The sequence below is a fragment of the Myotis myotis genome, unplaced genomic scaffold (assembly GCF_014108235.1).
Source record: "Myotis myotis isolate mMyoMyo1 unplaced genomic scaffold, mMyoMyo1.p scaffold_m19_p_14, whole genome shotgun sequence".
Lineage (NCBI taxonomy): Eukaryota > Metazoa > Chordata > Mammalia > Chiroptera > Vespertilionidae > Myotis > Myotis myotis.
Genome location: NW_023416318.1, coordinates 24,624,407 through 24,651,665, shown reverse-complemented (window position 1 = coordinate 24,651,665; position 27,259 = coordinate 24,624,407). Strand labels below are relative to the sequence as shown.

General features: G+C 41.1%; 2 protein-coding genes and 1 pseudogene across 8 annotated transcripts; 1 reads left to right on the top strand and 2 right to left on the bottom strand.

Annotated features, from left to right (window-relative positions):
- Window positions 1–1,278: 1,278 nt before the first annotated feature.
- On the top strand, window positions 1,279–3,632 carry RPS27A (ribosomal protein S27a). Its single transcript, XM_036334541.1, has 6 exons — window positions 1,279–1,407; window positions 1,509–1,573; window positions 2,018–2,072; window positions 2,486–2,571; window positions 2,928–3,059; window positions 3,449–3,632. Exons 2-6 carry the CDS (start codon window positions 1,526–1,528, stop codon window positions 3,596–3,598), a joined length of 471 nt encoding a protein of 156 aa, XP_036190434.1. The 5' UTR covers window positions 1,279–1,407; window positions 1,509–1,525; the 3' UTR covers window positions 3,599–3,632.
- A 954-nt stretch (window positions 3,633–4,586) lies between these two features.
- MTIF2 (mitochondrial translational initiation factor 2) lies at window positions 4,587–25,993 on the bottom strand. 7 transcript variants are annotated; one of them, XM_036334534.1, is made up of 16 exons: window positions 25,870–25,969; window positions 25,707–25,776; window positions 25,432–25,601; window positions 23,337–23,561; window positions 22,851–22,962; window positions 18,970–19,141; window positions 18,373–18,533; window positions 17,343–17,519; window positions 15,503–15,642; window positions 13,527–13,651; window positions 11,042–11,246; window positions 10,452–10,704; window positions 9,426–9,566; window positions 6,495–6,659; window positions 5,156–5,296; window positions 4,587–4,806 (listed from the first exon to the last, which is right to left on the bottom strand). In XM_036334534.1, the coding sequence occupies exons 4-16, from the start codon at window positions 23,553–23,555 to the stop codon at window positions 4,634–4,636; spliced, it is 2,184 nt and encodes a 727-aa protein (XP_036190427.1). In that variant the 5' UTR covers window positions 23,556–23,561; window positions 25,432–25,601; window positions 25,707–25,776; window positions 25,870–25,969; the 3' UTR covers window positions 4,587–4,633. The 7 variants fall into 7 exon arrangements, with proteins under 7 accessions (XP_036190427.1, XP_036190428.1, XP_036190426.1 ...); XM_036334535.1 differs by lacking the exon at window positions 25,707–25,776 and having other exon boundaries at window positions 25,870–25,993; XM_036334533.1 differs by having other exon boundaries at window positions 25,707–25,956.
- Window positions 21,423–21,572, bottom strand: LOC118669560 (annotated as a pseudogene).
- Window positions 25,994–27,259: the final 1,266 nt, after the last annotated feature.

Sequence of the window (27,259 nt, the reverse complement as noted above, 5' to 3'; positions counted from 1 at the left end):
AGCCACAGCATGAGAGCGCCCGTGTCAGGAGCTTCAATTCGCGCGACAGGATAAAGCAAGTAATGCATTTGGCAGGTTAGGATGTAAGGGAGCCGGAGGCCCAACATCAGAGGGAGGGATTTGGATCTCATTATGCAGGTGAAATAGAATAATGACCTAACCTACTTTTTAGAATACTATTTGGAGACAAGAGTGAAGGTGGGTTAGAAAAGGAGAAGGACTAGAGGCAGGTTAGAAGCCAGTAGTGAAAACTTCCAGGAGATTAAGGAGGGCTTGAATGTGGGGGTGGGCATACAGGGGGCAGGCACAGGGATAAAAACAGGAGGGGGCCCTGGAGGAGTCCGTGGTTTGTGCAGCGGAGGAAGGCGGGTAAGGACACAACTCCCGGCTGATTCCCGCCTGCCAGGCGCGTCCCACACATACTCCAGGCTTCCTCTCGGGAGCTTCGCCAACGGACAGATTGGGAAATTCTACAACTAAATAGCCATCCCGCAGATTTCTTTCCCGTATCGGTTCATTTTAACATTTGAGAACCGGGCCTGAGATTTGCAACATATTAAACTGTCTCACACGGCAAACCAGGCTCAGAACTTTCCTTACACCAGCAGAGACTTGGGGGCTGAAGGCGTTGTGACTACAGGGCAAAAAAGAAAAAGAAAAAAAAAAAAGGATGAACCCTAACTTTGGAAGATATCACCTATTTCTCAGGTTGCCTGGAGTTGGCCACAGAACTCCTTCCCTTGCAGGCCCGGGAGCAGCGGTGGAAGGTGGCTTGATCCTCCGCTCCTAACCGCCTCCGTGAGGAGGTGAACGCTACCTCCTTTCCACTACCGTCCCCAGCCTCTTGCCCTTTCCTCCTAGTCATTTCCGACCCGTTTCCACCTCCCCTGAAAGCATTACTTCGCTCCGCCCTTCCTCCCTCCTCACCTCACTCCCTTTCTCCAAAAACACCAGCTCCAGTGCGTGGAGTTAGTTAACTACGGCACGCGGGGGGGTGGAACTGCATCCTGGGACAAGTAGTCTCAGCCCAAAGAAAGCAGTGGAAACTACAACTCCCAGAAGACACTTCCGTTTCCTCCTCTTCCTCCATGAGGCCCCCTCAATCCCACCCCCTTTTTAAGACCCTCTTAGCCACGTCCCCTATAGGAGACAAGCCTTTTAAAGACATTTTAAGTTGTTTAAACCTACTATCTCTAGAGCATTCTGGAGGTTAAAGTGACAAATAAGCCCGGCCTAGAACGAGAAGAAATGAGGTCCACGAGCTAGTCTGGCATGTGGCTAGACAGCCGCGGTGATAGCAGTCAGGCATTCGGTGTGGTCGCCTAAGAGGTGGGGCCTGCGGCGGCGGCGGCCCCGGGAACCGTGTGGGCCTGCGCGGCGTCCTTCCTTTCCGATCCGCCATCTGCGGTGAGTGTGTGCTTCTCGTCCGCTCCCTGGCCGGCGGCCTACCGGCCTTCCCCTCTTGTGTCCCCAGGTGTAACCCGACTCTTCCTTCTCCTCCCCCTCAGGTGGAGTCGCCGCCAAGATGCAGATTTTCGTGAAAACCCTCACGGGGAAGACCATCACTCTCGAGGTGCGGGCCAGGTGGCGTGAGGGAGCCGAGGTCCGAGGAAGGCCCGGAGGTGGATCTCGGACCGGCGCTGCTTTAGAGCGTGTTTCCGAGTCCGGGTTCGGAAACCTGACCCTGAATCGAGAGCCATTTGCCGAGCAGGGCAGGGGTCCGGGCAGCCTTTGCGCGTCTAAAGGCTCGGCCCTCACCTCGGTGGGGCCGGCCCGCGACCCAGGCGGGGGTCCCGGCAGGGGCGGGAGGCGCTCCGGGCGGGCCTAGCACGTGTGGCGTCGCCGCGGGCCTGAGAAGTGCTCGCCGGATGCGGTCCTGGGGGCTGGCCTGTCCGCCGGGTGAGGGACCAGCTCTTGGGGAGGCTGCAGCCCCCCGCCCCTCGCGACTCACACGAATGGGGCGTTTGTTCTTGTTTCTTCCTGTCTTACCATTACCTTTGCATTTTAAAACTCTTAGGTTGAACCCTCGGATACGATAGAAAATGTCAAGGCCAAGATCCAGGATAAGGAAGGCAAGTCCTATTTTCTAGTTTAGAAACCGTAACCTCCGGAGGCCTCGGCGCTGGGCGGGTGGGCAGGGGTCGGGGGGAGTCAGTGAAACCGTGTGAAATGTCACGGGAGACAACGTTTCTGAGCAGGGAACCGAGCTGCAGTGCCGTCCACTGCGTGTGCATTTGGCCGAGCTGCTTAACTCTCTACGCCGGTTTCCTCTGCAAATGAAGGCGATGGTAGCGTGTGCATGTTAAGTCCCGCCGGCGATCACAGGAGGTCACGTTAGCGAACCTGGAAGCCAGCCTGCATGGCCGGCAGTGCGAACTCAGGGCTGCTGGTGCCCTTGATTCAGGATGATTACCTCGTAAACCTTGAGCAGGGGCTGGTTCTGCCGTGACCTAATTTGTTGGTGTTTTGTTTTGTTTTTCATTAGGAATTCCTCCTGATCAGCAAAGACTGATCTTTGCTGGCAAGCAACTGGAAGACGGGCGCACTCTGTCTGACTACAACATTCAAAAGGTCTGTTAGGAAGAGCGGCCCTTTAAGTATAAGTCTTAACGTTTCTGACAGGTCCCTAATGCTGAGACCAGCTTTCGATTGCTCAGCTTTCCCAGGCCGCTCCTGCATGAACGTTCGGGAAGCACTGCTCTAGGTTCCCACGGCCTGGGCCTGCAGGTCGGGTCCCCTGGAGTAAGCTGGTGCTTTAATCTCCCCGTGCACTAGCTAAGAGTCCGGCTCTCCCCCCAAGGCTCCCTCCCCCGCGCTTCCTAGTGCATCTCGTTAGAGGATGCGTGGCGCTGGCTTCCCATCCTGGGTGGAGCATGAGCACGAATGTGATTGTTGTTAAAGCTTGCTTCATGCTGCTGCCCTAACAGGAGTCCACGCTTCATCTTGTGTTGAGACTCCGTGGTGGTGCCAAGAAAAGGAAGAAGAAGTCCTACACCACTCCCAAGAAGAACAAGCATAAGAGAAAGAAGGTCAAGCTGGCTGTCCTGAAGTACTACAAAGTGAGCCAATTTATAAGTTTTTGTCTATAGGTTAATAAATTGTGTTTGTATCTCTGGTTTCAAACTCCTAGTATAAAATTTCTTTTCCTGTTTAATACTTGAACTTTAGATCATGGGGCTTAGCTTTAGCTGCTTGTTCCAAAGGAGGGTTTTGGTTTTGAAGTCAGATGTGGGTTCAGGTCTAGCTTAGTCTGTCTCTTGCAGGGTTTGACTTGAAGGAGCTCTGAACTTGTTTGGTGTAGTAATTACTGGTGAGGGTTTGGGATGCTTTGGGTTCGTAAGTACTAAAAACTACCATTGTGTGACTAAAAGAATGTATTTTGATTCACTTAAAAAAGACTTCAGAATACGTTGTAAAATTATCTTAACAGCAGGTTTGTGCTTTTTAGGTGGATGAGAATGGCAAAATCAGTCGCCTTCGTCGGGAGTGCCCTTCAGATGAATGTGGTGCTGGAGTTTTTATGGCCAGCCACTTCGACAGACATTATTGTGGCAAATGTTGTCTGACGTATTGCTTCAACAAACCAGAAGACAAGTAATTGTATTTGGGTTAATAAAAGACATGAACTAACATTTGATTGTCGAATCTTATTCCAGTGATTTTTTTTAAGCATCAGAAGTTGATGGATCAAATTGATAAACTATACTTTGGCAGAAGAATTCCATTTATTTAACTAGAGGCCCAGGTGGGGGGGGTCCCTCAGCCTGGCCTGCACCCTCTCCAATCTGGGACCACGGGCTCCTAACCACTCACCACCTGCCTGCCTGCCTGATAGCCCCTAACTGCCCTACACTGCTAGCCTGATCACCCCTAACCGCCTCAGCCCTCGCCACCATGGGGTATCAGCTCTCTAGATAATAAACCAGTTTGTGTTTGTCAGTTTTTCTTTTTTACCTCAGTACTATGACCAGATAATTTGGGGGGTGCTGCCTTGTGCATCTCTGGCTTCAATCCATTTGATGCCAGTAGCACTCCATCCCCATTACCACAACCGAAAGTGTATGCAGGCATTGCCACATAACCCCTGGGTGAGAACCACCTCCCTCCCCCAATTGAGAAACACTGATTTGTGGGCTATGATAGATTTCATACATGGGAAATTTAAAAGGCTGAGCTGCAAATTGACAATTCAAAAATTCACCCCGAGTTCCTAGGTGGTTTGGCTGGGATGTTTGCTGTCTGCAGAACTAGGAAATACACTACCTTCAATGTTGGGCATGAACTCGAAATCAAACTGCTCATTAGTCCAGTTGGCACTGAGAAATGTGATTTCAAGCAGTATTTGATTGGTACTATATCTTATCCTTGGAGCTCAATTCAGAGAGGATTGTTTCTTTTGGTACCACTCTTAAGTAAAAACATTGATTTGAAGTTACCTTCAGTGATATTCCAGTAATTCCCTTTTACTGTACTAACACCAGGATTTCTAGTTAAGGCATCCTTAAGTTTTCCTATTTTGACAGAATTGCTTGGGCACTTACTGACCAATAGAGAAAGAATTCTACCCTCCAATAAAGCAAGACTAGTTCTATTAGACAGCAAAATATTTAATCTTTATATTTTTAATACAATTTTAAAATCCTGGGTCCCAAGAGGTCTTGGCTAGAACTTCATTTTCTTCATAACAAACAATTCTATCTCCCACTTTGAATTCTATCATTTCTTCATCCAAACTGAGACCACAGTCCATTCCAGTTTTGATGACTGAAACGTCATCTTTGTGGTGTTTCAGGGAGGTTAATGAGCCTTTAAAAAAATAAATAAAACATGGTTCATACATTCAACAAATAATAGGCACTTCACTAAGGGCTATGTAGTCTGGTGTTAGGATTTGAGTGAGATAAACCAAGATAAAAGATTGCAGGCAGAATCAAGAAAGGATAGAAGCAAGCAAATATGATGCAGAGTAGAGGAGACATGACTGGAAAGGTAGTCTTTTTTTTAAGACGTTTAAAAAATCAGACTGGGGGACTCAATCTTGGAATCAGACCAAATGAGGGAGGGAATCCAGCAAGAAGTAAAAGATTTCAGGCAGTTACAGAGAATTGTCAGGTTTTGGTGACTGGATATGTTAACAGATTTTGATGTTGCTTACCCTTCCAAATAATATCTCCGTTACGGATTAACTTAAATTTTTTTTGCTTTTCTAGCTGTCCTTTTTGGACTCTGCAGCCAGCCACAGGAACTTTTTTCTTCCCTTCTGTTATGGAAAAGGTAGCTAGTATAGAAGCCTCACCTTTAGGAAGAAGAGAACATCAAGTACAGAAAGTAAAAAATTCAGAAAAATAATTTCTAACATTTTGTAAAGTAAGAAAGATGATAAAAATACAAACTTGTGCAAAGAAATCCTGGTTTTCTTTGACTCCGCCAACTTTATTTTCCTGACCGATATTAGAAATAAAACCCAGAAAATTCTTGGGAAAGAAAATACAAGTGCTTACCAAAAGAGTGAATAAAAGAAAAATGGGACTCCTTTTTTTTTTGGCTGAGTAAAATGCAGTAGAAGGTGATAACTGATGATAAGATTATTTAGTACAATTCCTGTCTAGATCTTCATGAAAACATAGTTGTCAGCTGTCCCTCAATATATTTTCTAGTCTATATCATCTAGATCACCTGATTTATTTTTAATATCATCACTGGTCATATACTAATTCTGTGATTTAGCTTAACTTTTTCACTAACTGAAAACTAAATTCCAATAATACATTATAATACGTGAATGAATTTTTTAGGGTTAGTGTTATTTGGTGCTTGCTTACTGCTAGGAACCCTCATAACTTAGTTTTACAAGTTGCTCTTAGCACAAGAACATACAAACCTCTGTATGATCATGTTTAATTGGTGAACTGTGTAAAGGGTATATTGGAGAGAGCTCCCTATACTTCTGTAATTTTTCTGGGTATTTAAAACTACCATCAAAATAAAAAGTGTAAAATATCTGTATATGGGGAGGAAAGAACACATAAAATGATTCAGTCATCATGAATTTAGACTTTAATCTGCCCAAGGAGTATGCTAGAGAATCTTTTTAATACTTAATATTTAAATGTGAAGTACATTTTTTCTCATGGTCGATGTCTCTGCCAGCTCCAGGACAAAATCAATGGCTCCTTCATGACACCTTAATAATCTTTATGCCTCCCACCCTAGTCTAATTTGTTCCATAATTAGCTGTCCATGTCTAAACTTGAGGGCAAGTTCTTACTGCCTTACGTGCCTTGTATCCTCAGGGCCCAAGTTTTTCAGAGGGCAAGCGTTTATAATACTTTGAATTCTCATGTGTGGTATTCATTTTTTCTAGAACACAGGATATGTATTAGAACAGTGAACATTTCAACAGTAAAATACATTTCCCCTAAACTTTACTTTCAAGTGTCATTTACAGCACTTCAGATATGAATGTTTAAAAGTAACAGTCAGTGAACACTTACCTACTGTGTGCTCTTCCACAGTGCAGGGCAATCTGCTGCTCAGTTCTTCCTGCAAATCTTCAACAAGACGGTAAATGATTTTGTGAAGTTTAATTTTTACTCCTTTCTTTGCAGCTGACTCCTGGATAACTTTGCCTGCGTTCACATTGAAGCCATATATAACACCTGGCAATCAGAAATATAATCAATAAAATAGCACAACTATTGTACAAAATAGTGTGTCTTTTGAATAGAAACTCAAATCTAAATTGTTTTATTTCCTTCTATGTAATTAAAAGCTAGTTGGGGAGAGAAGAAATTCTATAATTTTTTTTCTCATGAAAACTAGTAAATTGTCAAATTAATAAAAGGACTTTATAAATTCTACTAGAGGCCCGCCCGGTGCACGAAATACATGCACTCAGGAGAGGGGAGGAGGGCAGTTTCTCAGCCCAGATTGCGTCCTCTCGTAGCCCGGGAGCCCTCAGGGGATGTCTAACTGACACTGGAGTGGGCCTAAGCTGGCAGCTGGACATCCTTAGCGCTACTGCAGAAGCAGGAAAGGCTCCCACCACCCCCGCTGCACTCGCCAGCTGTGAGCCCGGCTCAGGGCTTCTGGCTGAGTGGCGCTTCCCCTGTGGGAGCGCACTGACCACCAAGGGGCAGCTCCTGCATCTGCCCCCCTGGTGGTCAGTGCATGTCATAGCAACCAGTCGTTCTGCAGTTTGGATGATTTGCATATTAGACTTTTATTATATAGGATTTTGGAAAACAAGGAAAATTTCTTTATTGTTTTAAAAACCCATCCATTCATCTAAGAAACATTATTTTAAGTGCCATAATGTGTAGGCAGCATGCTAATTAAAGCTTTGATTTTTATAACCAGGGATATAAGGAAAAAAAAAAGGGTTGAAATATACATTATTTTTATAACAACTCTATTATTATAATCTTATTGTCCACAACTTTTGCGATTTATTTACTCTTAGGTTTTTAGCTGCTCAAAAATACTTAATTGTAAAGTTCAAAAGTTATTTAAGAAATGAAAGAAGTTCTATGAAGCTATACATTTTGCCAAATTAAAATTAAAGTATTGCCCTGACCGGTTTGGCTCAGTGGATAGAGCGTCGGCCTGCGGACTGAAGGGTCCCGGGTTTGATTCTGGACAAGGGCATGTGCCTTTGTTGCGGGCACGTCCCAAGTGGGGGGTGTGCAGGAGGCAGCTGATCAATGTTTCTCTCTCATTGATGTTTCTGACTCTCCCTCTCCCTTCTTCTCTGTAAAAAATCAAGAAAATATATTAAAAAATAATAAATAAAATTAAAGTATTTAACCTTGGGGGAAAAAAGCAAAACAAAAACCTTGGGGAAAACCTTACATGAAAAAAAGTTAATGCAAACAGCTTAAGAGCAAAACAATCACCTTGAGAGTCTCATCATGAAGAAAGCATTCAATACACTATATTACACAGTACAATGCTAGGCCAGCGATTTTCAACCTTTTTCATCTCAGTAACAAACTTAGCTAAAAAGACAGTCATAAGTTCCCTTTTTCTGTACCATAAGTTTGACAAATAAACAGTCTCCTTTCCTTCTAGGCATTTAAACCCAAAAAGAGCTTTTTATCTAATTACTAAAAACTGTGGCACACCAAAAACTGTATTTTTTGCCGATTTAACAAAAAAAAAGTATAATTTTGATTCATTCACACTGGACAGCTATTGTGTTGACTATTGTCATTTTTTCATTTGACAACCTAAGGGAAAGAGGTCAGGACTCCTGACTAAACAGTCAGGTATTACATGTTTTAAAAATTCTTGTCTGGCTGGTGTGTCTTAGTAGTTGAGCATCGACCTATGAACCAGAAGGTCATGGTTCAATTCCTAGTCAGGGCATATGCTTGAGTTGCAGGATCAGGACGTGCAGTGAAACATCATCATTGATGTTTCCATCTCTCTCTCCCTCTCTGAAATAAAAAATATATTTTAAAATCCTATATAATAAAAGGCTAATACTTGCACTGACCACCAGGGTGCAGATGCTCAACGCAGGAGCTGCCCCCTGGTCAGCGCACTCCCACAGGGGGAGCGCCGCTCAGCCAGAAGCCCTGAGCGAGGCTCACGGCTGGCAAGCACAGTGGCAGTAAGGATGCCCGACTACTGGCTTAGGCCCACTCCCCTGAGCCGTCAGTCGGACATCCCCTGAGGGTTCCCGGACTGCAAGAGGGCGCAGGCCGGACTGAGGGACCCTGAGTGCACATATTTCATGCACCGGGCCTCTCATATACATATATAATTAAAATTCTTGCAGCACACTGGTTGAAAATCGCTGTGCTAGACCAGTCAATGTCCATAAAATACTTTGAGTTAACCAGCATTACTGAAAAAACCTTTTCAGTAGTAGTTAACATCTAATTCTAATTAAGTCAGGTCATGAAGTAGCTCCTTCCTAATGATTTCATTAATCACGCAACAGTGTTGGTGCTTTGCTAAGTGATAGACTTAGTTAGAGGCAGTCATGAGTTCCTTTTTTGTGTATCATAAGTTCCACTAAGAAATAGTCCCCTTCTAGGCATTTAAAACTAAAAGGAGCTTTTTATCGAAGACTGTAAAATTATCAGTGAACAAGGAAAGTACTTGAATAGGCTGATTACAGTGTTAGGAATACTCATTAGTCTAAATTGGGTGGGGAACCAGGAGGAGTGGGAAGAGGGGACAGAAATGGTACTTTAAAAAAAAACAAAACAAACAAACAAAAAAATGACAAGTGGAGCTGTGGCTAAAATATTGCACAATCAATCCATCCACCCCAATTGACAGCAGGGACTCCACCACAACAGGAATAGTGATGCTGATGGGCAAATGTCAGGTGCAACGAGCCAAGCAACAAAAGACAGAAGCAAATGGCTCAGTGAGTTTTAGGGAACACAGTTAAACAGGAATGGAATCCTTACCATGAAATGCTTCAGCAAGGTTAACATCATTTTCACTAATATCTCCCACACCAAAATGTACTAATTCAAGCTCACACTCATGTGAAGCATCATAGGTATCCATAATGTTCAAAATGGTCTCAACAGAACCGTCAACATCACCTAAAGGAAGCAAGTTTAAAATTATTGGTGTTAAGAGTTAGGCATTTAAATGATGATAATCTATGTAAGACCATAATAGGAATAGTAGTTACCACTAAATACACTTTAATTTAGGTTTAGCATTATAAATATCTACTTAATTTAATAAAATATAACTAAATATACATTTACAACAAAATCAGCTAGAAAAATGTTTACTAAGAAAATCTCCACAAGAGGGAGGAGGTGAAAGGGCGAAAGAGGTCAGAAGGTACAAACTTCCAGTTATAAAAAAATGTCATGGGATGCAATGTACATGTGGTGACTATAATAATACTGTACTGCATATTTGAAAGCTGCTAGGAGAGTAGATCTTAAAAGTTCCATCATGACCTGGCTGGTTTGGCTCAGTTGACTGAGTGTTGTCCCATGCACCAAAAGGAGGTCGCCAGTTCAATTCCCAGTCAGGGGACATACCCCAGTTGTGGGTTCAATTCCCAGTCAGTGTGCATATGGGAGGCAACCGATCGATGTTTCTCTCTCACATTGATGTTTCTCTCTCTCTCCCTCCCTCCCTTTCCCTTCCTCTCTGTATAAAATCAATAAAAACATATATTTTTTTAAAAAGTTCTCACCACAAGAAAAAACATTGTAAATATGTATGGTGATCGATGTTAACTAGACTTACTGTGAACATTTCACAGTAAATACAAATATCGAATCATTATGTTGTACACTTGAAACTAATATAACATGTCAATTCTACCTTAATAAAAATAAAAGTCTCCCCCCCCCAAAAAAACACTGAGATACTTTTGGCTTAAATTTAATTGCTCAAATTAACTGTGAGAATGAAGAAATACAGATATTCCAAAAGCGAGTTAAGTAAAATCTTTAAAAAGTTACCTTTAATAATTACAGGAAGCATATTTGAATCTCTTTCTACTTTCTCTTTTGGCCTTAATAACTTTTGTTCTTTTCTTTCTTGGTACTTTATAAATGACCTCTCCTTCCAGTGCAGATTGCCATACTTCTCACGATCCTTCCGGTGCGCCTCTTGGTGTTCCTTTCGCTTTTCTTCTATTGTTTTTAGAGCCTCTTTATTTTTCTCCTGCTCCTGCTCATACTTCCTCCAGTCAACAACTTCATGTGCCCTTGCCTTTACAGGGAAAAATCAGGCATTATTTAACTAAAAGCTTTGTTTTTCTTCCACTATGAAATTAGTTTAACTCATATGAAAGTACTAATTTTATAAGTTTCAAGAAACCTATAAAACTTGCATTTGAAGGCTTTGTATATAAATGAAATTATTTCATTTAAAAACCCTATCTCAAATTTTAAAAAATTCTACAGCCAAATTCTAAAAAGGCACCACTGGCCCGCCCCCTCATAGACTAGAATAATTAATAATAAGTTAACATTAATTTGGTATAACATTATAGATTATTTAAAATCATTATATCCGAGCTAATATATAGGAATTAAGCTTGATATACCTCAGATTCTACTTCAAGAATTTCATCTCCTGCAGAAGGGAGGTCTTTCCAGCCTATGATCCCCACTGGCATGCTGGGGTAGGCCTCATTAACTGATTTTCCATTTTCATCAAACATTAAGCGCACTTTTGCCCAACTCTTCCCAGCAACCAGAATCGAGCCTTTTCTCAATGTTCCTCTTTGAATTATTGCTGTAGTAACAGGACTAAAATGAAAATAAAGTTATTAATTCTTAATGCCATAATCAGGATGTAATAGTATGTTCTTAGTAAAGCAAAGATTATTTTTTCATTTAAAGAAAAATGTTTTTGTCCTAGCTGGTTTTCTCAGTGGTTAGAGCATTGGCCTGAGGGTCGTGGGTTCGATTCTGGTCAAGGGCATGTACCTTGGTTGCAGGCTTAATCCCCGCCCCGGTCAGGGTGCATGTGGGAGGCAACCAGTCCATGTGTGTCTCTCGCATAGATGTTTCTCTCTCTCTGTCTCTCCCTCTCCCTTCCATTCTCTCTACAAAATCAATGAAAAAAATATCCTCTGGTGAGGATTAACAAAAAATATATATGTTTTTATTGACTTTAGAGAGAGGAAAGGAGAGAGACAAAGACCGATTGGCTGCCTCCCACATGCCCCCTACTGGGGATGGAGCCAGCAACCTGGGCATGTGCCCTGACCAGGAATCAAATCGGTGACCTTTTGGTGCATGGGATGATGCTCAACCAACTAAGCCTCACTGGCCAGGGTGAGCAAGAATATCTTTTTGAGACTTAAAAATACATAATATTATGTATTTACCACTTTTCAATTTCTCAAGCAGTTTTTCAGACTACAAAAACATTTCTTCACAACTGTTAAAAAGGTTGAAGCAACCCAAATATTGGAATGATAAGGAAGGATAAAGAAACTGCAGCATACACATACATAAAATGAAATATTATGCAATCTTAAAAAAACACACACACAAAATCCTGTCACATGCTACAACATGGATGAATCTCAAGGTCATTTATGTTAAGTGAAATAAGCCAGCCAAAAAGAACAAATACCATATGATTCTACTCATGAGGTGTCTAAAGTAGTCAAAGTCATAGAAACAGAAAATGGAAAGGTAGCTGCCAAGGACAGGGGGAGTGAGAGAGAAAATTAGTGTTTCATGGGTATAGAGTTGCCGTTTTGCAAGATGAAAAAATTCTAGATTCTACTGCACAACAATGTGAATATACTTAATACTACTGAACTGTACTCTTAAAAATGGTTAAGATGGTAAATTTGATAGTTATGTATCTTTACCACAAAAAAACAACACATTTCTTATAAAGTTACTAGAGGCCCGATGCACAAAGTTTGTGCAAGGGCCTCGGCCCTCGCAGCCCCAGCTTCGTCTGGAAGGTCGTTCCGGTCATCTGGATGGTCGTTCCACTGTTTAGCCAACCAGTCTAATTAGCATATTACGCTTTTATTATTACAGATGGTAGTGGAGGGTGCAGATAGCTGAGTGTTCTGACACAATCCTACTCCCCTTTCTTTATTTTGTTAAGCAGTGAGAAGACTTCTTTTGCCGATAGGGAGGAAAACTCAAGACGGCAACACCATTCCAAAGACCTTCATTTTTTTTTTTTTTGTCTTTTCTTTTTATTTTATTTTTATTTATTTATTTTTTTTATAAATAAATTAGATCTTTATTGTTCAGATTATTACATTTGTTCCTCTTTCCCCCCCCCCATAACTCCCCTCCTCCCAGTTCCCGCCCCACCCTCCGCCCTCATTCCCCACCCACTGTCCTCATCCATAGGTGCACGATTTTTGCCCAGTATCTTCCTGCATCTCCCACACCCCTTTCCCCCCCAAGAATAGTCAGTCCATTCCCTTTCTATGTCCCTGATTCTATTATGATCACCAGATTATTTAGTCACTTGATTCTTAGATTCACTTGTTGATAGATGCATATTTGTTGTTCATAATTTGTATCTTTACCTTTTTCTTCTTCTTCCTCTTCTTAAAGGATACCTTTCAGCATTTCATATAATACTGGTTTGGTGGTGATGAACTCCTTTAGCTTTTCCTTATCTGTGAAGCTCTTTATCTGACCTTCTATTCTGAATGATCAAAGACCTTCTTATATGTTATGTTAATGGGCAAGGACATAAAGAATTTAGAATCCTTAAAATGCAACAACTGCTATTTCATTCCAATTTATGTTAGTCTAATCAGGCTTTACCAGTTCAGTCATGTCAGTGTGGGGGAAAAAATCAAACAAATCGAATACTTAAGTCATGTAAATGTGACTACTTGGTGTATACAGATAGTTATTATGGTCTACTAATAACTGTATTTTGTGTTCTCTGTGCTAGTGCAATAAAATGCTTTTCAAAAAATGCTTTGAAAATATTATTCATGGACTAACCATAACATGCAAGAAAAATAACATTATATGATCAATTCACAAAAATAGAACAAAATTATTAAAAAGTAAGCATTTTACTAGACCTACCCTCTTCCTTTGTCTGTGAAAGATTCTATAACTGTTCCTTCCACTGGACCTGTGGGGTCTGCTTTCAATTCTAATATTTCTGCAAGAGTAATTGTTGCCTCTGCCAAAGCCATCAGGTTATCCCCCTTAACAACAAAACGAGTTGTTAATATACATTAATATCATCTGTAAATGTAAATACTAGGGTCAGAAAGCCAAATAATCCTTGACAATTATATTTTTCTCTTTAAGTATTAAAAGCATAATTATGCAATTGTAAGGAAGGAAGGGAGGAAGGGAGAGAGAGATAAACAAGAAACCTGATCCAGGGACAGATATTGCAAAGAACAGTGGCTATTTTTTTTTTAAGGCCATTAGTGGTGCCTGTTAATACCCTTTCATAAACACATACTTCATTCTCTCTTTTTCTCCTCCATCTGTCTCTATAACTGTGACTTCTTCCTCTAACCCTCTTTACAATGATACTTCACATTGAAGTTCTATTCAATGTGACAAACTTTCGCATCTATTTTTTTCACTTGATCCATTATAACTACCCAACTGTGCAAAAATAAAAATTCACTTCACCTCCCTGGATCTCCTTTCCTCAAATGAAGGACTAGATTACATGATTCTTCCACCTTTCATGATCTATCTTTACTACACTTTCTAGAGTTTAAAGATCACGCAGCTGATAACTGGTGATGGAACTGATGGGCAAGGGATTTTTCATTCTCCCTGTCAGCTAAGAGATTGCTCACAGTTGTTAGAGAGTATAAAACAACAGAGACAACTGTGAACACAATACTTTGCTTACCCATCTAGTTATTCCTAGTATTTATTCTAATTTATAAAATGCTGCTCTGAAAAACAATGCTGGGGTTGTTTCTTTGCATAATGTAGACCTCTATATGCCTTGAAAAAGGAGGCCAAATCTTATTTCCCTGTCCCTCTCTCCTACCTCCCTCCATTCCCCAAGAATGATCTCTGCCATGTCCCCAGATTTGCCTAAGCAGCTTTACATCTATCTATTCATCTGAAGGTATATGGACAGAAAAGGTGGCCATGTCTTCAAATGCTTTAATCTTACCATATGACTTTCAGAGTGCAATAGCAACCCACGTATAGTGGAAAGATAACAAAGTAAGGTGGCATTTTATGAGTATCAATAGCATGGTTATACTATTAAAGGAGGCATAATTTCTAAGCATCTTGGAAGTAACAGAATTAGGAAAAATAAAGATAAAATGAGACTTAATTGAAAAATTGTGGCCAAATACAGCACCATCCCTCAGTGAATGATGTGGGGGGAGGGGGTCTGTATTATGAGTAAATGATGGAATATGATAAGAATGGACAAAAATGGAAATTGTTACTTAGCAGCAACCTGCACAGGATAAAAGAATTAGAAAATGCTGTCACAAAGCAGGTACTGAGCTTCCTTGGTGTTTTTCAAACAGAAAAGAATAACTGGTAATTTAAAAGAAAACAGAATTCATCATAAATAACATTATAAAACTTATAACAATTTAATTCCCCAAAAAACTGAGTCAATCACTCACAAACTGAACCCAAATGTTTCTTCTTTGTATTAGTGAAAATTTTTTATTTGTTTAAATCTTAAGTGCCCTAAGACCTTGATAGTTTTTCACTATAAAAGCAAGCACTTTTTATTAACAACTGTATTTCATTTTTGCTTAAAACAGTCTTTAGCCAATACATACCCTACCCACATCATTCAATATTTATTCTTCTCATTCTAAGTATCTCATAATAAGAAAAGCATTAGGTTTAGACCCCATTACCATCAGCTATGTAACCCTGGATTGGTGACTGACCTTTCTGAGCCTAATTTCTAATCTGCCAAACCAGGAAGATACCAGTTTTGCCTAGTACCCAGAGAATTCTGAAACAACAACAGAAAATATATGTCAAAATGCTCTTCAGGCATAATGCACTATAAGCTTCCCATCTGAACACATCATCTAAGCGTTTACCGTAAGTGCAGAGACATGCACTGCCTGTACATCGCCTCCGTAATCTTCACACACCACATCATAAGCTAGCAGTTCTTTCTTCACTTTTTCAGGATCAGCCTCAGCTTTGTCACATTTGTTTATGGCAAGGACAATAGGCACTGAAAGAGACAAAGTTAAGAAGAGTGCAAATGGCACCTTTAATCCCAGGTGTTCACAATGAAGACACCAACCTGTTCTGGCTTTCTCTTTACTCAGTGGATGTACTTATCTAATAAAATACCTAAAAAGACCCACTCTTTAGACCCACTGTACTCTACTTTCTACACACAAAGGATTGCAGCTGTGAGATGTCAAACTGCAATTATAAGCCGATTCTGAATTAAGAATAGACGCTAAGATGATTTAAAACAAAAAGGTTTGTTGAGTAGAGAAAGGCCTATCCTTAAACCTAAAAGCAAGATCAGCAATTATACGGGAGATAACCTCCAGAAAAAGATCAAGAGAAGATTCTAACTGAATTCCGGTGCCTTTAGATGATTTGCCTATTCTTTCTAGGAGCTGCTGACTCATTGCTAAAAACCTAACATTTTACCCTGGGGTGAAATTAGGAATCATTACCGTGAATTTACCTTTGGATTTACAGCAACTCTTTATTCATACATTTAGCTTGGTGATACATAGTAGATTCTCAATAAATGTTTACTTAATGAATGGGCCAACCAATCTTATAATCTACCTGTTATTTCTAAACATACCCTCTCATTAGAGAAATCACACAAAATTCTAGCAGATAATTCTCTTGTTGGGTTTCACCAACTGTAATTTTCTCAGGTAGCAAAGGAACATAAATTGAAAACAAACACACAAAAAAGCTCTGTGCCCTGGCTGGGTGGCTCAGGTGGTTGGAGCGTCATCCTGTGTACATACCCCAGTTGCAGGTTCAATCCTCAGTTGAGGTGCATATGGGAGGCAACCAATTGATGTTTTCTCTCATATAAATCGTCTCTCTCTCTCTCTTTCTCTCTCTCTCTCTCTCTCTCTTTCCCTTCCCCTCTTACTAAAATAAATAAATAAATACATGCACATACATAAATACATCCATAAATCAATCAATCAATCAATCAATAAAATAAACAAAATCCTCTGGTGAGGATTAAAAACAAAACAAAACACACTATGCAATCCACAACCTACTACTGTGAAAAAGTACATGCCATATAGATAAGACCAAAAGAACAGGAATAGAAAGCATGATGTAAAAAATATATCATAGTGTGGCTCAGTGGTTTAGTGTTGACCTATAAACCAGGAGGTCATGGTTTGATTCCTGGTCAGGGTACATGCAAGGGTTGTGGGCTAGATCCCTACAGTGGGGGTGCAGGAGGCAGCTGACCAATGATTCTCTCTCATCATTGATTCTATCTCTCTATCCCTCTCCCTTCTTCTCCGAAATCAATACAAATATATTTTTTAAAAATATCATGTATCTTAGCCAACTGCTCTGTTATGGGATCCCTGGCAAATTTATCACTCTCTTCTTTTTATTATATTCCCCAAAATCATTAAGAACAGAGTTCATTCCACAAAGGCAATTTTGAGAAATTAAAAAGGAAAGAGAGTAACACTGAAAGCTAGAAGATCAGATGCCAAATAAACAGTAGAGAAAGAACTGTACTTGTGATCACAAGTCCCAAATTGAATCCTGCTACACTCTTCTAAGTATTAACGTCTGTGGGAAAATAATTCAACTGTCTTTGAGCCTTATCTGTAAGAACAGCTATAATAATCCTGAGATTGCCATGAAGACTAAATGAGCAACATGGGCACTATCCCAGAACAGTGGCTCTTGCCATAGCACCTTGAGCATCTTTGGCATGCTGAATGGATTCTACCGTTTGTTTCATCACTCCATCATCTGCAGCTACAACCAGTATGATAATGTCGGTGACCTGAGCACCCCTGGCTCTCATCGCTGAGAACGCAGCATGTCCTGGAGTATCGAGAAAGGTTATCTTCTCCCCAGAAGGCAGAGAGACTGTGGAAACAGAAGTCCAAGAACACTAAGAACTCAAACAGGTACTTTCTCAACATGAAGAAATATATGTGACATTATAAAACACAACTAATTCTTTAAAATAATTTTATTCCTTCCATTAATCTTAATCAGAACAATTGATAACGTACCGGCGAAACCTGTAGGGTTTTCTTTGCATGTAATAATTTCAAACTAAAACACTTCATATTTCTAGAATATAACTACTTTCATAAATGTACCAAATAATATCTATTCTGGAGAGAGAATACACTGAGGATTACACAGGTAGCCACCCCTGCATAGCAAACATCAGCTGCACAACTGTCTTGACTAACAAAGGCTATTTCATATACAATCGGTAGCTCAGGATTTGAGTCCAAAAGCCTTGTGTTTAAACTCTGGCTTTGCCACTTACTAGCTGTGTACGTACCTTAACCAAGTACCTTAACTTAAATAAGTCTCAGACACCTTACCTGTAAGTAGGAATATTAATACCTACCTAATGATATTTTTTGAAGATAAAAAAGATAAAGTATATAAGGTGCTCAGCACATTGGTGGGCACATGCTAGGTGCTCAGTAAAGGGTAGCTATTATTTATTGCCACAACCTAGCATTGAAGAATTTAAGCTCATTAACTAAGAATGGGCTAGAATAGAAAGATAATATAATTTTCTTCTTACAGAATGTACAAAATAAACTTTATTAACCACTTGCTCTACACTTCATCAAACCAATGGCTTTAACCTTGAGCCTTTCCTTCTACTTTGAATTTGTACATTTCATACTATGAAATGTTTAAGGAAGAATATATGGAGTTCCCAAGCACATTGTCAGATAATTTGTGTTCATACCAAGAAAGGCACCAATGTGCTGAGTGATGCCTCCAGCTTCCATTGCTGCCACTTGAGTTTTTCGCAGTTTGTCAAGTAACGTCGTTTTCCCATGATCGACATGGCCCATTATAGTTACCACTGGGGACCTTGGGGTTAATAAAGCTGGATCTGCCTGGGGCCTACAATTAACAGCAAAGGAAGTTCATTTCTTAAACATCAGAACAGTTGATAGCCAGTGAATTGATTTGCAGTTATCTATGTGAACTGCCATTAACGATAAAACCTAACATTCAGCATTCTTTAGACCAAAGTATTTTCCTCTTCTATACATATGACTTATGACAAAATACATGACTACACACCTACAGTTGACATCTTCATAACAATGAGCAGAACTGAATAAAAAATTTTAAGATTCAGGATCAATATATAAACTTAGAAAAATAACCCTTAAGAGTTTTATAATAACCTGAATATACTGATGCTTTAAGTACCTCAAAGAAAAGTTTAACATCATTTTAATTGCAAAAGAAATTTTAAGGCAACCCTTTCTATTAAAAAGTGTGAATAAAACTATGTGGTCTCCTTCCCCCAATATATATTGTTACATTTTACCTTCTCACGGCATCTTTATTTTCTCTGACTTTGTCCTGTTTTAATTTGCTCCATTTTAACTTCATTCCTGCCTTCTTTATCACTTCTTTGATCCAGACTTCATCTAAATGTGAGTCTGCTTCTAGTGAATCTATGTCCATAGTAGTGTTCAATAAAGCTTCATAAATAAAATCTGGGTGGAATAGATAAAACCTTTTAGGTTCATGTAATTAAATGTTCAGAAAGTGTCCTCTATTAATAAATGTCCATATAAACAGTACACTCAATCAGAGAAATAACTATATAAGCTATCTGTTTCTCTAATGTTAATAAATCACAAAGAAGCTGAAAAGAAAATGATCTTTAAAACATAATGCATCTATCCCCTAGCTGGTTTGGCTCAGTGGATAGAGCATTGGCCTGCGGACTGACGGGTCCCGGGTTTGATTCCGGTCAAGGACACATGCCTGGGTTGTGGGTTCGATCCCCAGTAGGGGGTGTGCAAGAGGCAGCGGATCAGTGATTCTCATCATTGATGTTTCTCTCTCCCTCTCCCTTCCTCTCTAAAATCAATAAAAAATATATTTAAAAAAATACGATGCATACATATAAATTGGAATTTCTGCACATTCATGATTATTTAGAGTATTTATGTACCTGATGAACCATATGAATCATCAATAAAATATTAAATTGCATGTTGTATATACATTTAGTATTGAGTAGTTTATCATCGTCTAGTTCTTTGAAAACTTGTAGTTAACATGTCATGCATATACAAATGTGTGTACATATATATATACTCAATTATTGTTAATCGCAGTAGTTATGTTCTATAAAACCTTCATGAATACTGAATTAGCAAATACTAAATCATTGCTCTGAGGGGACATACATGGTTAGGTTCCTTTAGCCTGTAATCATACAATTTTCATTAGCCAATCAATACATACCTTGTTTTAAATGTTTCTGTTTAAAGATATTTTATTTAGTAGACGATATTGTTGATTCATTAACCCTGAACTCATGGCCAACAGCACTATAACTAATACCAGAACAAAGCTTATCTAACACATGTATTTTCTCTGTATGGCATATTACAGCCTTCCTGCAGTTAGCGGCACTAAACAGCACTTCAGTGCTATGTTTAGGGGCCATTTAAAACAGTGAAATCACCAACAAAAAGTACAGAAAAGCAAAAACATGTGGCACTAGATAAACCACAAAAATTACACTTGTTTACAGTATGAGAGCTGAAACAAGAAGGCAGAATGTTGCCTCACTGAACCTTAGTAGGAATGTGTGATAAGGCAACTCAAAATTTTCACCCCTCTGCGTGTGTTCGGGAACGACTGCAAAAGCACTGAGAGTATTGATTTGGGGGCAAAATACATTTTAGAGAATTCACCAATACAGAAGCCCCAAATGCTGAGACTCAACTGTATGCACATACACACACAGTATCTCAATATACACACACATTCAATTTATTTATCTACCTATTTAGAGTGCCTAGAAAATCTTAAAATCCTATATAATAAAGAGCTAATATGCAAATAGATGTCACACCCTCACACCATCACGCCCTCACACCATCACGCCGTAATGGCTCAGACAACTCAACACTGGGGAGAGAGGAATGGGGACCAGCCAGGCTGTGGCCTGGGAGAGGGACAAGCCGCACGCCCCATGGTCCCCGCAGTCCCAGGCGCCAGTGACTGGGGCTGTGGCCTCGGAGAGGGACAAGCCACCCGCCCTGTGATCCTGGGCGCCAGCAGCTGTGCCTGCAGCCCGGGAGAGGGACAATCCGCATGCCCCACGATCCTCGTGGTCCGGGGTGCCAGCAGCTAAACCTGCGACCTGGGAGAGGGACAAGCTGCCCGCCCCAGTCCCAGGCACCAGTGGCTGGGGCTGCGGCCTGGGAGAGGGACAAGCCACCTGCCCTATGGTCCCAGGCACCTGCGGCTGCGGCCCAGGCAAAGCCACCCACCCATGGTCCCCTGTGGCTGCAGCCAGCCCAGGCAAAGCCGGCCTGGGCCCTGGCTGCCTGCGGCCATCCAGAGGGAGGGAAGCCCAGGTCCCAGGTGCCTGCAACCGGCTGGAGGAGGGAATCCTGGGTCCCAGGTGCAGGGTGAGGCAAAGGCAGTTAGGGGCGATCAGGCCAGCAGAGGAACAGTTAGGGGCGATCAGGCCAGCAGAGGAGCAGTTAGGGGCGATCAGGCCAGCAGAGGAGCAGTTAGGGGCGATCAGGCAGGCAAGCAGGCGAGAGGTTAGGAGCCAGAGGCCCCGGATTGCGAGAGGCAGTCGGACATCCCCCGAGGGGTCCCAGATTGGAGAGGGTGCAGGCCGAGCTGAGGGACCCCCTCAGCCCCCCATGCACAAACTTCATGCACTGGGCCTCTAGTATATAATATTTACTTGTTTTTCTTGGTCTTCATTTTATTTAACGTGCTTTTTGTTCTGCTTTTGTTTTCAGGGGAGTGCAAACATAGTTCCCCACTACCACAAATTACACTGTCAAGTTCCCATGTTTGGGGAAATCTCAAGGGTTAGCACAATGAACAAGCCTCGCCCTGAGAAAACCACCTTGGGGAGTCATAGTATCTCCCCTGCCAGGTAAACATTAATATGCTTTGTTTTAATTTCAGTCATATTTCCCGGTGGATGATAAATAAATGTACCTGTTATGATAATGAAGTTAGTAGTCTTATGTTTCCAGACTTTCAGTCACCTTATAAATATACTAGAAGCCCAGCGCGTGAAATCGCGTGGCCCCGCCCACCCGCGCTGGTCTTTGGTCGTTATGGTGTTAGGGCCACAGGCCTTTTATAATATAGATTTTGGAAGAAAGATATGAAATAAAATCATCCTCACATAACCAAACCATTGCACTAAAAGAACATCCTATTCAGTAATATGCTGGTATAAGTTTACTCACAAGGTTCTCAAAAAAAAAATTTCTCTGATTTATTGTATATCCTTATTTCTATGGTGCAAATAACAATTCTTGAGAGATAATTTGGTTTGTGACTAAGAAAAGCATAGGCTGTGGAGCCAAAATCCCTGGGTTCAAATCCTGGCTCTATCATGTACTAGCTGTGAAATCCTGGGCAATTATGTATCCTCTCTATGCCTCAGTTTCTCAACCTATAAATGGGGATAATAATCATCCTACCTCTAGGTGCACTGTGAAAATTACAGAGTTAATAAATATAAAGTATTAATAAATAGTAGCAGTTCAATGAATATCAGTTATTATTATTATTAATTCTTTCCTTTTTCCAAGACTCTGCTTTACTTGTCATTTTATTTTGCTACAATCATAGGCTATTTTTGTTTACTAAATTTTAATGTCAGGTTATAATAATAAAGACTCATTCTGTTCCAATAATCCCAAATTGGTAATAAATACATCAATGGTGCAATGAGGGATAAATATGACTATAATGCTATATATTTACAAATAGAAATAGTATTATTAAAAGTTATAGTTAATACTATGAATATTTTTCTGCTGACACTACATATAATGTCAAAATTAGTGGAAAAGGGAATTCATAAAATTACAGAAAACCAAAGGGGAAGTAAATGAATACAAATATGGTCCCTCAGTCCAAAAAAATTATTTGGACTTAATCTAATATCTCACTAAATTTCTGAGAAAGGTTAGTTCAGATAAAAATCATTTCCACTTTTATTAGAAGTGAAATGTTGGAGAACTACATTTGGCAAAGAGCCAAGAAACGAATTATAGTTTGTGACTTAAAGTGAAGAATATTGTAATGACAATTTTTTAAACTACCAGTCTAATTTTCATACTCGAATGCCTCAGTCTCATTGCAAATAAGATTCCAGGTATTCCATTTTCCCATTATTTTTCCTTATAAAATTATGTGGCTCACCTATGTCCTTTTCCATTGCTCTGGCCAGCTCCTCAACAGTCATTCCAATCCATACCTCCACCTCCTTTTTAGATTTTGTTGAAGATAACTGAGACTTCCGTGGCCTTACTTCCTATTAAAAAATCAGAACGCAAGAAGAAGTAAAAAACAACTTTTAAGTGACAATTTATATTTATTCTGGAATATCTACCACAATCACAGCTTCTACTAAGAATTAACACTCCCATAAGCAGGTAAATCTCAAGACTAAATTTTAAAATCCTGCATCCTTAATTCACTGTTATACACCAATTTCCAAGTAACCAAATTCATCAGCATTACAGAACAACCAGAACTTCCCTTCTTCACCAAGATTTATTACCTGGAGTGTGGCATTATGGAATAAAGAGTCTGTAAATGACAAAATATTCAAAATGGACTTCCACTCATGGCTCCAGGCTTTCATTTCAGACCAAATAATACAGTAATGCCAGAAATCTACACTACCTTCTTTGTTACTAGAAGCCTATATTGAGATAAAGCAGTCCCAAAGAGCGAGTCTGTTTGCCAGGACCCGGTGTGCTGCGGAGCTGGCCGCACTGGGTAAGCAGATGAAAACACACGCCTCCATTGTGCGAATGTTCTTCTTTGACCTAGGCTGTGCAGCTGTCTACAAACGGTGTGAAATCGTAGCAAGTTCTCCAACTTCAGCAACTTCTGGTTCATTTTCTCCTAGAAAAAAAAAGTTTTAAAGTAGTATTTTGGTTAATATTTAAATCAAGTTAGCAGATATTAATTGGTATCTCCTCTACACAAAGTAAAGTACTAGAGTGATAATGAATAAAAGTGGGTTCCTGCCCTGGAAGAGCTCCCAGTCTAGTCAGAGTTGAGATTCCATACTAACTAGACACTAAGTATTATTATTGTTAATGTTCCTACTGTGACAGAATTGAAATATAGTACCAAAATTATAAAGGGCCTTTTTCACTCTTGAAAAACATCAGCGCCGAAACCGGTTTGGCTCAGTGGATAGAGCGTCGGCCTGCGGACTGAAAGGTCCCGGGGTTCGATTCCGGTCAAGGGCATGTACCTTGGTTGCGGGCACATCCCCAGTGGGAGATGTGCAGGAGGCAGCTGATCGATGCTTCTCTCTCATCGATGTTTCTAACTCTCTATCTCTCTCCCTTCCTCTCTGTAAAAAATCAATAAAAAAAAATATTAAAAAAAAATAAAAGAAAAACATCAGCTAATCAAATTAAAAATAGAGTGATTTTTCTAAAATGCAAATACGAACTCATCAGCTCTCTGCTAAACAACTACCAATGCCCCCCCGCCCCCGCTCCCAGTTTAATGTACAACTTCAAAACATGCTGTATCTGTCCTCTGCTAACCTCACTTCATTTCTTACATCCTTAATAGTCCCCTCACTCCTACCTCCCAGGTTTTTGTTATTCTTACCCACTTATAATCTCCAAAGGTTTGTCATTTACTTTTTAAATTTTTTAAAATTGATTTTAGAGAGAGGAAAAGAGAGATCAATTTGTTATGCCACTTATTTTTTAAAATATATTTTATTATTTTAAAAAATATATTTTTATTGAGAGAAAGAGAGAAAGAGAAATTTGTTATGCCTCTTATTTATGAACTCATTGGTTGCTTCTTGTATGTGCCCTGACCAGAAGTCGAACCCGCAAGCTGGGCGTATTGGGACTACGCTATAACCAACTGAGCTACCTGGCCAGGGCCTGTCATCTAATTTTGAACCTTTGCATAAATTCCCTCTACTTGGAATTGTTCGTCAACATTCACCATTTTCCCCTCTCCCTCATTCCTCCCCCCCCCACAAGATACTTTAGAGAGGGAAGAAGACACCCCATAAAGATCTATTAAATAATGCCTTCTGAATATCATTCTTGGAATAAAAGAATTTATTGAGAGAACACTGCAACGGAATTCAACTCAGCAGTATACTTCTTTTCCTCCTGAGTCTTCTATTCCTTCTGCTCCCAAGACTGCATTTCTACAGCTTTGCTTTTCAGTTTTTAAGGGGAGGAGCAACTACAATAATGTAAGAAGTATGTTTTCTCCTCAGCAAACATTGTCTGAGCACCAGCCTCCGGCAGTGTGTCTGAGGCTGTTGATCCATAGTTTAATAAGCCAGCGCCCCTTCCTTCAGAGTTCACAGTCTCTAGGTGTTCCCATGTAATGATCCTCAGGCCCCTGAAACACCTCAGGAGTGGCGCACTGACAGTACCTTCTTCAGGCACAAGTCCCTGGACTAAGCACTAAAGTGTGCTCAGGGAGCACGGGACTCCTTAGTAAATAAAAAATAATTTTAATGAGCCCCAAACCAGATTTCAGAAGGACGCACAGGAGGAAAGGCCCTGCACGGAGATTAACCAAAGCACAGATACGTAATTAAGGCCAGAATTAGACACACACATTGGGGGCAATAATCCAAATATCAAAACTGGAAGCAACCTTACTTGTTACTTAATTCCACGCCCCTCAATTCAGAGAAAAGAAAAATAGAGCCAGAGAGAGAGAGAGAGAGAGAGAGAGAGAGAAAGAAAAGAAAAAAGAACCTTCTCGAATGTCATACCGCTAGTTAATGGCAGTCAGGACTAGAACCCAGGCTTTCTGACACCCAGTTCGGCGTTCTCGCGCCGCTAAGAAATTCATGGAATCTGGAAAAGGATGTTGGAAATATCCAACAACATGCAGCTGGACTGGTGGAAACGTCTGAATGGAACTGGAAGCCTTGAGACTTATCTGAAAGGTAAAAAGAAGTCACTGTAGAGAAAGCCCGGATCTGGCGGCCTCGAACCCGAGCCCGACAACCTTGGGCACAGGGGAGGCTGGGACTGGGGTCCGCACCTGCCGCGGCGCTCCGGCTGCAGACCGCTTCGGAAGCCTGAAGTAGGGTCACGCAGGGGAGAAATGCATCCTGGAAAAGCGCAATGTGTATGACTTGTGCCACTGACACTCTAGGTCAAACAGCATACGCCACCCGGACGACCGGCTGGGGGACCCCACTCACTCAGCTCCTGCAAAAGGCCTGCAGGCTCTGGACTCTGAAACCTGGCGCAGATCACCTTCTGGACCTGGGGGAACTGACGGTGGGTCAGTCCGTCTCCGAAAAGGTCCCCGCCACGCTTCCGGTGCCGCCGGAAGCGGTTCTTCCCCGAATTCAGAGGTCTGAATCCGGAATAATCGCTCTTGCCGCCAGGACCGGGGTGGGGGTGGGCGTTGCCCAGCGCGGGAAGCGCTAGTTCAATGTGTAGCCTCTTCCCGGGGTCAGCCGCGAGTCGGTAATCGCTTCTGCAGGTCCCTTCCTTTTCTAGAAGTTTATTACTGCTCTTCTGGGGCTGTGAGCGCCTACCCTCCGAGGAAAGTTAAACCCGGAAATGTGGGAGAAAGGATAGGTTCTTATAAGACACATACAAGGAAAAAATATCAGGGAACGTGGCCCTGACTAAATAGTCAGGTATTGCATGTTTTAATTCTTGCAGCACACCGGTTGAAAATCGCTGGGCTGTTGTGCTGTAGGTGGTGAAAAGGGAAAGGACTTGAGAGGCAATTATGATGGATTAGCTATAGGGTGGCTGGGTGGTGGTGGTGGTGGGAAGTGGAGGTGGGTTTAGGAGAGGGATTCATGCCTTGCATAACTGATGGATGGCAGTTCAATCCCAAAGAGATTTCTAGGTAGACAATGTGCTGGATGCACTGCCAATTTTATCTCTTTTCATTCTTCTTTTGTAGCTACCACGGAGCTACCTTGGTTAATGTTTTCCTACTTTGGGGACATAATTTACATTGCTTAGGTACAATCAGATTCCAATTATTCTTTCCTTGCTTACTCTCTAGTCACTGTGATTGGATTTGGATATTTAGTCTTCAAAGTCTTCAAATATTTAAGGACAATCACTCGGGATATGCCTATCTTCCAAAGGGTGATCTTGCTATTGATTGCTTTCTACTTTCATTCTTAGAGGAAAAGCTAATAAAGTGAGCCCCACCAACCTTACATGCCAAAATAAATTTTAATGAATTGAGTGTTCTTAATAAGAAATTAGGTTGAATGTGAAAGCTGTTAACATTTATACAGTAGCTAAATGAGCCAAGACATAAACAAAGCTAATTCACAAATGGGGAAATAAAAGAATAAACATGAAAAAAAGTTCCAAGTAAGCCTCTCTCCCTTGTCTGTTTTCTAAGCACTCAGTAATCTGTAAGAAAAAAAGCATAATATGCTAATTAGACCAGACAGCTGAATGACCTTCCACACGTCCTTCTGGATGAAGCTGCGGTGGTGGGGGCTGAGGCAGAGGTGGTTAGGGGCGAGCAGGCAGGCAGACGAGTGGTCCCAGATTGCAGGAAGGTGCAGGCTGGGCTGAGGGACCCCCGCCCCCCCCCCCCGCCCCCAATGC

Coding starts and splice junctions, on each gene's coding strand:
- MTIF2 (XM_036334535.1), bottom strand. CDS start 23,555: ATGAACCAGAAGTTGCTGAAGTTGGAGAACTTGCTACGATTTCACACC. Junction 11,247..13,526: donor TTCACAGACAAAGGAAGAGG/GTAGGTCTAGTA, acceptor TTTTCATTTTAG/TCCTGTTACTACAGCAATAA. Junction 9,567..10,451: donor GCTTCCTGTAATTATTAAAG/GTAACTTTTTAA, acceptor TGCTTCCTTTAG/GTGATGTTGACGGTTCTGTT.
- RPS27A (XM_036334541.1), top strand. CDS start 1,526: ATGCAGATTTTCGTGAAAACCCTCACGGGGAAGACCATCACTCTCGAG. Junction 2,572..2,927: donor CTGACTACAACATTCAAAAG/GTCTGTTAGGAA, acceptor CTGCCCTAACAG/GAGTCCACGCTTCATCTTGT. Junction 3,060..3,448: donor CTGTCCTGAAGTACTACAAA/GTGAGCCAATTT, acceptor TGTGCTTTTTAG/GTGGATGAGAATGGCAAAAT.